This window comes from Aristolochia californica, unplaced genomic scaffold (assembly GCF_029961685.1).
Source record: "Aristolochia californica isolate CCGP_79_NKW_82.1479 unplaced genomic scaffold, dmAriCali1.0.hap1 SCAF_3, whole genome shotgun sequence".
In the NCBI taxonomy this organism is placed as follows: Eukaryota; Viridiplantae; Streptophyta; class Magnoliopsida; order Piperales; family Aristolochiaceae; genus Aristolochia; species Aristolochia californica.
In genome coordinates this window covers 39,058,602-39,070,160 of record NW_027181992.1, presented here as the reverse complement: position 1 = coordinate 39,070,160, position 11,559 = coordinate 39,058,602, and the positions used below count along the sequence as shown (strand labels likewise).

General features: G+C 41.4%; 1 protein-coding gene across 1 annotated transcript; it reads left to right on the top strand.

Annotated features, from left to right (window-relative positions):
- The first annotated feature begins 834 nt into the window (after window positions 1-834).
- On the top strand, window positions 835-3,382 carry LOC137959288 (subtilisin-like protease SBT1.4). Its single transcript, XM_068806687.1, has one exon. The coding sequence runs from the start codon at window positions 867-869 to the stop codon at window positions 3,210-3,212; it is 2,346 nt and encodes a 781-aa protein (XP_068662788.1). The 5' UTR covers window positions 835-866; the 3' UTR covers window positions 3,213-3,382.
- The last annotated feature ends 8,177 nt before the right edge of the window (window positions 3,383-11,559 follow it).

Here is an 11,559-nt window from a genome sequence, read left to right as displayed (position 1 = left end):
CAGTTAATTGACTCATGTAATTATAGTATTAATGTACAATAAACAGTGATCTTTAAGTAATATAATATATAATTAAATTAATTAGTACATTAATATATTTTAGTTATACATTAAATTAGTTATTCGTGTAATAATAATGTTTATTTTACCTAATTTGATGTTTAAGTATTATATTTTAATTAAGTATATTTTACAAGTTACTAATTCTCTTAGTTTACGTGTTTTCCTCATTTGGGGACACTAACACTGGAAATTATTTTCTAATAGACATAAACTTATCCACACTAATACCCATTTTGAAGATAAAAATCATGTAAATGCATGAGTTGAAGATCAAGAACAAATTTTCAGTTTTGAATAACCCATATTAGATTAGCTGTATTTATGAGATCAATCTGATGCAGCAAATAATGGCGATAACGCGTAGGACTGGTCGGACCAATCGCAGTGTATGCTTTTTTGTCGCAACTTTTTTAAAAATATACCTGAATGAGCGCACATGTCGCACTGCGATCGAGGCGATGGAGCTTTTTTTAATTGAGATTGGTAGAAAGCGTGGTTGATACCTTGAGCCGTGTCTCACGTGGGGACTCCCAGTGAGGTTCGATTTATGGACAAAAACTCGATCGGAACATTTTGAAGATATTCTCTAGGCAAAAATTATCATCGATTGGCTTCCAAAACTACCCTTCTTTGTCGCTTTTTAACCAAATAGATTGAATCTCGTTTCTGAAAGTAATTGCGATCAAAACCTAATGGCAATGTTTGTTACCGTTAGTCAATGAAAAAACCATTAAAAATGACTCTCGTCGTTTCACCCAGAGGCTGCGGATCTTCACTCTCGTATTGCTCAAGCGCTGCGCTGGATGAGGGCGAACTCACACATGGCGATGGCGATTGCGAATCTCTGGCCTTCCTTTCTCCTTCTCGTATTATTCTCTACTTCTACCGCTCTCTCCGATCACGGTCAGGGGACTTACATAGTCCACGTGGCCAAGTCCCTCAAACCTGCTCACATCCTTTCCCACCATCACTGGTACTCCGCGGCCGTCCAGTCTCTCCAGCAATCTCAGCAACCAGCACAAATCCTTTACACGTACGACCATGCCGTGCAAGGCTTCGCCGTCCGTCTCGCGCCTTTTCAGGCCGACGCCCTTAGATCTCTCCCTGGCATCCTCAACGTCGTTCCCGAGCGAATCCATCATGTCCATACTACGCACACCCCCCAATTTTTGGGCCTACAGGACAGCTTTGGACTCTGGCCAAATTCCGACTACGCTGATGACGTTATCGTCGGCGTGTTGGATACCGGAATCTGGCCGGAGCTCCGTAGTTTTTCCGACCAAGGTCTTTCGGAGGTTCCGTCCGGATGGAAAGGCACCTGTGAGGATACCAGGGATTTTCCAGCGTCTTTGTGCAATAAGAAATTGATCGGGGCCAGGGTTTTCTACAAAGGGTACGAAGCCTACAGGCGCAGACCTATCAATGAGTCCCTAGAGTCGAAATCTCCCAGGGATACCGAAGGACACGGGACTCACACTGCCTCCACGGCGGCTGGGTCACTAGTTCACGGTGCCGGGTTGTTTCAGTACGCTGAAGGAGAAGCTCGGGGGATGGCAACTAAAGCCCGAATCGCGGCCTACAAAATCTGTTGGAGCTTGGGCTGCTTCGATTCGGATATTCTCGCCGCCATGGATCAGGCCGTGGCCGATGGGGTCCATGTCATTTCACTCTCCGTCGGTTCCGGCGGATACGCTCCACGCTATGTCGATGATTCGATCGCGATCGGAGCGTTCGGGGCCATGCAGAACGGGGTAGTGGTCTCCTGCTCGGCGGGCAACTCGGGGCCTGGACCCTACACTGCAGTTAACATTGCTCCATGGATCCTGACAGTTGGGGCCTCGACAATCGACAGAGAGTTCCCTGCTGATGTAGTCACTGGAGATGGAAACGTCTATGGTGGTGTGTCCCTTTATTCGGGAGATGCGCTCGACTCGTCTTACAACAATTCAGTCGTCTACGCCGGTGACTGTGGGAGCAGCCTCTGCTATCCTGGCGGCCTAACCCCTTCCAAGGTTGCCGGTAAAATTGTTGTTTGTGAGCGTGGCGGAAACGCTCGGGTGGAGAAGGGGAGTGCGGTCAAGATGGCTGGTGGCGTGGGAATGATCCTTGCAAACACAGCAGAGAGTGGGGAGGAGCTTATAGCCGATTCCCACCTCATCGCTGCTACCATGGTTGGTCAGGCTGCAGGCGGCAAGATTCTGTCATACGTACGATCGGATCCTTCACCAGTTGCTACGATCCTCTTCAGGGGAACCGTGATTGGGCCTAGACCGGCGGCTCCTAAGGTCGCGGCCTTCTCCAGCCGAGGACCCAATTATCGGTCCCCAGAGATCCTGAAGCCGGATGTCATTGCCCCCGGCGTTAACATCTTGGCCGGATGGACGGGCGCCTCGGCGCCAACTGATCTAGAAATCGATCCGAGGCGCGTGGAATTCAACATCATCTCTGGGACATCCATGTCTTGCCCCCATGTCAGCGGCTTAGCAGCTTTGCTTAGGAAGGCTTTCCCGAACTTGAGTCCCGCCGCCATCAAATCCGCCCTCATGACCACGGCATACAACACAGATAACTCAGGCGAGGTCATCAAGGATCTCGCCACTGGTGACAAGTCTACGCCCTTCGTCCGCGGGGCCGGGCACGTCGACCCGAACAGAGCCCTCGATCCGGGTCTGATATACGACATCCAGGAAAGAGACTACATCGGGTTCCTTTGCGCTAGTGGATACAGCAATTGGGAAATAGCCGTGTTCGTGAAGGAACCAACCGGCGTGGATTGCTCGAGCCAGTCTGCGGCCTTGGGCACTCCAGGGAATCTCAACTACCCCTCCTTCTCGGTGGTGTTCGAGCCAGGACGTGAAATTGTACAATACAAGCGGGTGGTGACCAATGTGGGCGAACCTGCAGATGCTGTTTATGATGTCAAGGTCGACGGGCCATCCTTTGTGCAAATCGATGTCTCTCCCAGCAAGCTCGCCTTTAGCGAGGAGAAGAACAGCTTGACTTACGTGGTCACCTTCGTGTCCTTGAGCGATCAGGAGCCGGTGCTGGCAAGTGCGACGTTCGGTTCCATCACTTGGAGCGACGGTCATCACGTCGTGCGAAGCCCTGTTGCCTTCCGTTGGCGCGGTGGATGGGCGGCCTCCATTTGAGAAATCAAAATGTCATCACTTATCTTTGTAGTGTTTAATTTTAGATGTAATTAAGACAATATTAGTTTAATTGTAATCTGAATACTTTATCTCTTATCACTTTCCAAAAAATTAATACGGTACTAGAACATTATAGGGAGGATGTTTTTTTTTTCCTTCTCATTAATCTTATGTCTATCATTTTAGTATCTTTCTTTAATATCTTTTCTGAAACCTTAAAAATCATTATGTGATCTGAATATTTGGTTGAGGGGGACTTGGTGTGACGCCTTAAAAAAATCATTATATGGTATGAAGACAAATACAAAATTGTGTTGGCTCGGGAGAAGAAGTTGAAGTGGGAAAGTATCAGATGTTAGTTGGCAAGTTTATCAATCTCACTGTAACTAGACTATATACATATATATATATATATATATTTTTTTTGCTGCAACCAGCGTGGTCAATCAATATATGCATAAACTTTAGATGTCTCATTGGTAAGCATTGGAGAGAATTCTTAGGTACTTGAAAAAGGCACCAGGACAAGGTCTCTTATATAAGTATCATGGTCATTTCAATATTGAAAAACTTGTTGATGTCGATGAGGCTAGATCACCAGATGATAAAAAATCTACCTCGAGATACTCTAGTTGGAGGCAATCTTGTTACAATGAGGAGTAAAAAACAAAATGTGGTTGTAAGGCCTTGTGCAGAAGCAAAATACAGAGTTATGACATATACGGCAAGTGAACTTCTATGGATTAAATCTCATTTAGCAAAATTGGCATTCAACAAAGAAGGCCATATGGAACTCTATTGTGACAATCAAGTTATGATCCACATTGCCTCCAACCCAAATTTTATGAGAGAACTAAGCATATCGATGTGGATTGTCACTTTGTAAGAGAAAAGTTGCAAGCAAGAATCATAAGTCTTAATCATGTCTCAACTCATAGGCAACTTGTTCATATATTCACAAAGTAAGTGAACTCCAAAGTTTTCTCCACTGCGTGTACAAGTTGGGGATATACGATTTTTTCATTACCAATTTTAGGGGGAGTGTTGAAAGATACAAACGAACTTAGGTGTCATTATTGTAAATATTTTTTGTCACTTCTTCATTCTTTTTAGGGTGAAGGGTGTATTTGTAATTTATGTACTTTTGACATCTATAAATAAAGGTTATGTTAGGAATTAGACGCCCTAATTTCAAACTAACGATAGCAGCAATAATAAACACCGAAGAAGGGAAAAGCAAACACGGAAAGCACAACAAGATTTATACAAGTTCGCCTCAAGGAGAGACTATGTCCTATCTTCTGCCACTATAGTAATCCATTATGAAGATGAAATAGTTTACAAGAGAATTCACACACTTACAAGTGTTTCTCTCTAACCTCTTAGGCTACAACTCGAGATGCTCCTCAGATTAAGATCATAAAACCCTAATAGAAGTGCCCCCCACCCCCACCCCTGGAATTTAAAGAGAAAGCTAGGGTAACCGCATTACAAGAGTGAAATTCCCAAACTGCCCTTAATGAAATAACAGTGTTAGAAGATAGGCCCAAACCCACACGACTAAGGCAGGCCCACAAGATGGACCCAAGAACATAAGAAGTAGGACCCACCATGATTACCACAAGTTGGCATCCTTATCCCATAAGTTGGAAGATCAAGAAGAACTCACAAAGGCATATGTATCTTATGATCATGTCCTAGAAGAGTTCTAATTTGAGTTATATTTGTCTTTTATTTATATTGAGTTATTTAATTATGCAAGGACTTATCTTTAAGTGTTAGTATTTGGGACAACGGTAGTTTTATTGTAATTGGACTCTACTATCTTCCTCTATTATAAATAGAGGTTCATGTACTCTGATTATAATAAGTCAATGAAGTATTTCTCTTTTTCATAAATTCAACATGGTATCATAGCGGGTTCTATGAGTTGACTTGGTCAACCCACAAAGATAATGAGATCCTTTTCTCTAAACCCTAAACCCTAAACCCTAAGTCTAGGTTCGTAGTTTTTTTTTTCATTCCCTACACCCCTTTTTTTATTAGAGTTTTTTTTAATCTATAGTGAGATTTTCATATTGCAAATTATATATTGACAAAAATATATTTGAGTTCATTTTCCAAAGAAAAATTAACTTTTCCAATCGGAGTTATCTACAGAGAGATATTGATATTTGAATGAGCGAAGGTCACATTGCAAAAAGGTTCAAGCAGCAGCAGAAAGCTTCAGATTCCGAGGTATTTTATGCTCTCAAGAACTAGACTTTATATGGAGAAATATATATTAAAATAAATATATATAAGTCTATTCTTTTACGTATTCAACCAATTTTTTTATCTGAGTTATCTACAAAGAGAAATCGATATTGGAAGCAGCAAAAATTAGATTGAAAAAGAGGTTTGAGTAGCACCTGAAAGCATCAACTTCCGAGGTATTTTTTGCTATTAAGAAAAAGACTTTATATGGATAATTATATATCAAAAGAAATATATGTAAGTCTATTTTCTTAACTATTCAACCAAATCTCTTTACGATTTTTTTTATAATGAGATATTGATCTTCGAATAGTTAATGGTCTGTTACGGTCCCAAGTCATGGATCAAGTAACACGGCGTGGGATCTGAGGATCCTGCACTGTAAGTGTGTTGGTGGACTCGGTAAGGTCAGAGAAAACCCTTTCTTGGACTGATCTTGATCAAGTGGTCAACACTCTCTTTGATGAAGGTAATATGGTGCTCGATAGAGATCAAGAACCAAGATATAATGAACGTGAAGGGTAGAGGGAAAGGGTTACCTTTTCTTGACCACGACAAAGAGGGTTTCACTCCTCTTCTTGCTGTTGGTCGTGCTAGGATTGTAGTCCTATCTTGGGTAGCCCTTTGCCTACATTGGGAATCTCCTTCCTAGCTTCTTGTTGGACTCAATGCTAGAAAGAGATCTACTTTATGTTGCTCGTGATGTGGGAGATGAATTCTCTCAATTCTGGCTCGGTAAGAGAGATGAAAACCCTCTCTTCTTGCTCGTGATGAAGAGGAGGTAGAAGCCTCTCTTTGAACTCGAAAAAGGGACAGAAAGTCTCCCTCCCTTGATCGGTATGAATCAATGGAGAATAGATCAAGAGTGATGGTGGGATATGCAGATTTCTAAGGAAAATCTATACATCGAGACCTTCAAAGGAGATCTCTAACCCTAGAACTCATCAAGGTAAGTTCCAAACCTATTTAACCTAATTATCAATGCTTTCCTTTTCTCTATTTCCTTCCCCTTTAAATAGGGTTTGACGTCATAAGTGTTTTAGGGCTAAAAATACCCATACTGCCCCTACAAACATAAACCTTACATACTTAATAAAAAATCATACTTAAAGCAATATAAAATATGAATTATAAAACTACTGAACTCGTTGAGTCATTGTCTCCTCCTTTGAATGACTCGGTGTGCAATTGAGTCCACAACATGGTCATTCTGGAAAAAAGGGAGAAATAGTACTTAGATCGGCTAGATGACAGAGACCGAAGTATATCAGATTATTTATCTTTTGATAATTATATTTTATGAAGATAAGTTATACTTGGATGAAAATTATTTAAGTCTAGTTTCAAATGAAGAAAACTTTATGTCAATCTGATCTATATTTAAAGATATATTCGCATTGGAAGAATCAAAGGTCGTGCTGGTATTTTGTTGCATTGAAAAATCAGAATTTAGGCCCATTGTTTTGCGTCACTTTTTGAGTTGATATATCAGAAAAATATCTCACTTGTCCCTGGTTTGAGGGCTTATCTATACATCTCTATTATTTTGGCTTATGGCTACATCAATGATATTTGGTTCAAGTTGGGATCACAACCATTACCTCCCAACTTGAGAGGGAGAAGTAGAAGAAGTACAAAAAAGAGGTATTTTATTTCTTATGTTGTGGATAAGTTTATGTGACCAAAATATTCAAGAAAGGGGGAGTACAAAAGATGAAGCTTCTGCATCTAAGAAAAAATATTTTTATCGGATTATGATTATTTCATGGGTCCTTCTACGAGGTTTATTATTTTGGTTTGTGTTATATGTGTGGGAAGATGGTCGTGTTACATTAAAGTTTTTGCTATTATGTCTCATTTGGATGAGACATTTTTGTTGAAGAAGAGGTGGTCTCAGTACCTTTTCTCATACTATAATTTAGTTGACTCTCAAAAATATCACAGTTGGAACACCATGAGAATCGGTGCCTGGATTGGGACACCATGATAAATTTAGCTCTAAAAAATATCATGGTTAGGATACCATGAGAGTCGGTGTCCAGATTGGGACACCATTATAAATATAAAACCCATTACCTCCCCCCCGTAATGGCTTTTATTACTCCTACCACTTGTGAGTCGTTGTCCTGTGGAGGGACACGGTAGAAACACTACCGATAGAAACACTACCTACAAAAGATGGAGTGTACCCTACATCCAGCATTAGGACTGGAGAATGGTGCAATGTCTTATCGACGAAGAGTGATTTTTACTCTGACTTATATTATGCCAGTAGGGCCTCATGGAAGGATGCAACAGCGTGAGGGGGAGTGTTGGAAGATGAAGGCATATTGGAAGATGTGCCATTTTATACAAAAAAAATTTATACATCATTTTGTTGCAAGTTGGGAGTTCATGTTGTTCTTTCACCCCCAGCTTGAGGGAGAATATTGGAAGATAGGCCCAAGCCCACATGACCAAAGAAGGCCCACATATCTAAGAGTATTATAAGATGGGTCACACGACCAAGGAAGGCCCACAAGATGGGCCCAAGAACATATGAAGTAGGACCCATCATGATTACCACAAACTGGCATCCTTATCACATAAGTTGGAAGATCAAGAAGGACTCACAAAGGCATATTTATCTTATGATCATGTCCTAGAAGAGTTCTAGTTTGAGTTATGTTTGTCTTTTATCTATATTGAGTTCTTTAATTATGTTAGGACTTATCTTTAAGTCTTAGAGTTTGGGTGTAATTGGGACAAAGGTAGTTTTATTGTAATTAGACTCTACTATCTTCCTCTATTATAAATAGAGGTTCATGTACTCTGATTATAATAAGTCAAAGAAGTATTTCTCTTTTTCATAAATTCAACAAACAGCCAATATATCGTGGATCGGATGGGGGCTTCGCAACTCAGCATAAGTCATTAATTTGGCTCCACAAGTTAACAATCTCCTACTCGGAGACTAATCCATCATCAATAACTCCTCTACAGCAGTGGCAACAACTTCTCAATTGTTATGATCCCGGTGTTAACATATGTTAGAATGTATATAATATTGGATTTATGTTTATATTTTGTTGTATAATTTATGTCTTGTACATAAGCTCATTAGTTGGGTTGGGATGCCTTGTATTTAGCCCATGGGTTGTAATGTAACCTAACCCTAAGTTTAAATAGAAAAGAAAAGGAGGGGAATAGGACCTCTCTTTTTTCCAGCTTCCACGGTGTCTCCTTCCTCACGGCAAAACCAGAGCTTGAAGCTCTTCTCCCTAGTTGTTTCGTCAGCCTCTAGTGGCGGTGGTTCTGTCCTCTAAACGTGAGCTTTGAGCTCTTGGTCTAGGTTGTGTCGCCATGGTGATTTTGTCCACCAAATTTCAGAGCTGGAAGCTCTTGTCTTGGCAGTTCCATCAGCCTCCATTTGGTGGACATTGGGTGCTTCTTTCAGGTAACACTATTCTAGAAATACAGGAAAGATTACGGGCTCTTCTTGATGATCCTACTATATATCGACACCCGATTGGGAGTCTCATATATTTGACTACTACTCATCCTAACATATCATATGCAGTTCATCAGGTCAGTCAGTTTATGTCTTCTCCCCGACACTTTCATCTTGCGGCAGTTCAGTGCATCATCTGCTATCTAGGAGGTTCTCCTACTCGTGGATTATTCTTTACTATAGGCTTTGCGCTTCGTCTGGTTGCATACAGTGATGTTGATTGGGCTGGGTGCCCCGATACCAGTCGCTCTACTATAGTTTGATGTATGTTTGTAGGGGATGCATTGATTTCTTGGAAATGCAAGAAACAGGACCAGGTGTCCAAGTCCTCTACCGAGGTCGAGTATCGTGTCATGTCTACTACGTGTTCTGAAGTTATATGGCTACGCTGTCTTCTTGCTAAGCTCTAGTTTCTTCAGACTACCCCTACACCTCTCCATGCAGATAATACGAGTGCTATTCAGATTGCTTCCAACCATGTTTTCCATTAGTACACCAAGCACATTGAGGTTGATTGTCACTCTATCCATGATACTTTGGAGCGGGTGGTCATATGTCTTCCATAAATCTCTTCGGATCTTCAAGTGGTTGATGTCTTCACCAAAGCATTGTCTCAACCCCGGCATAATTTTTTGGTTGGCAAACTATTGCTGGTTGACTTCCCAACATCAATTTGAGGGGGGATGTTACCATATGTTGGAATATATATAAGATAGGATTTATGTTAATAATTTGTTGTATAATTTATGTCTTGTACACAGGCTCATTAGTTGGGTTGGGAAGCCTTGTATTTAGCCCATGGGTTGTAATGCAACCTAACCCTAAGCTTAAATAGAAAAGAAAAGGAGGCGAACAGGACTCCCATTTTTCCAGCTTCCACGCTTTCTCCTTCCTCACGGTGAAACCAGATCTTGAAGTTCTTCTCCCTGGCTGTTCCGTCAGCCTCTAGTGGTGGTGGTTTTGTCCAATGAATGTGAGCTTTGAGCTCTTGGTCTAGACTATGTCGTCAGCCTCTAGTGGTGATGGTTATGTCCACTGAACGTGAGCTTTGAGCTCTTGGTCTAGGCTGTGCTATCAGCCTCATTTCATGGTGGTTCTGTCCACCAAATCTCAGAGCTGGAAGCTCTTGTCTTGGCTGTTCCATCAGCCTCCATTGGTGGATGTTGGGTGTTTCTTTCAGGTAACACTCTTCTAAAAAATATTTAACACCCGTATCTGACATGGCGATTCTTAAGGAGGAAAAAGAAAAAGACGAAATTCAAGTTGAAGGAAAGCTTGAAAACCCTAGGTTCTTTAAGGATAACACACCCCCTGGGCTCATTGAGGAGAACTCAAAACCCTTGTTTACTCTAAATCAATGCTTGTTATTCTCATTACTCTTACTCTTTAAATAGCATTCACCCTTACAAGGTTTCAGATAAAGTATTAAAAAAATGCCCTTATAGATAAAATATTACAAAAATATCCCTATGGCCTATTGATTCTTGAACTGAAATAAAATAAAGTAAATTAAAGAAAAACAATTAATTAGACTCTCAATAACTTAATAATGTTATTGCGTGTATACCATTACACCCCCTTGGGAGAAAGAGCTTGTCCTCAAGCTCGAAGGTAGGGTCTACTTGCCCTTGCTGACGTCTCCACCTGTTCCTAAGTAGCATCCGAGGTATCTGTGTCAGCCCTCTGGACGACAAAACTGTAGCATTCCACTCGAGAAGCAATTTTTTTTTTGCCAACACTACCAGCATCACTTGTTGTAGCACATCCCAAGACGGTTAAGTACCATGAGATGGAATGCATGAACTAATTCCCCATACAATGCCTTCACCGCAGCAGAAATTGCAATAGGTGGAACTATGCCCATAACAGAAGGGTCCACACCAACAACAGTAAAATTCCTGAATACACCAAGAATTGGTAATGCCTTCTACTCTGCAACCGAGCTTCTCATAAAGAGGATTGCACCAACACCATCACCTACTTGGCTTGAGTTACCAACAGTGGTTTTGCCATCCTTCATGAAAACAGTCTTCCGCTTAGCCAACACAAATACATTATGAAGGCAACCCTCTTCCACATAAAGCACAAAATTTATTGCCACATAAATCACAACATAGAATGCTTGCATCCTGCAAACCCGCATGCCAACATGGGTAACAAAATTCAATCTAGTGATGACCCCAACCCTTCTCTCTATGGCCTTTATTTGCTTAGGAAGAACGCAAAATAGAAATTGATCAACACTACCAGTGTATTCATTCTGCAGTGCGACTGTTTTCAGCACTGGTTTTTGTCTGTCTAGTAGCAATGTTGTCTGCACTGGCACAATAGACATCATTTGGTGGAAGAACCTATTAGCCTCTTTAGTTGGCATATGTTGGGGCTGACTTGCTTGACTGAGAACAGCCACCCAGCAAGCATCATTTTTCAGTATTTGGAAGTAGTGCTTGTTTAGCAACTGGAGCACCCAAGTTTGTAGTATCACTTGTTGAATTGTCAGTGGAGTGGAATGAAGGCCTTACAGCAGTTGCTGCCCAGTTCATACCAGGATGTGTATCTGTAATGCTCCAACTCCTCTATGCCATTTTCTCTATTCCAAGT

Coding starts and splice junctions, on each gene's coding strand:
- LOC137959288 (XM_068806687.1), top strand. CDS start 867: ATGAGGGCGAACTCACACATGGCGATGGCGATTGCGAATCTCTGGCCT.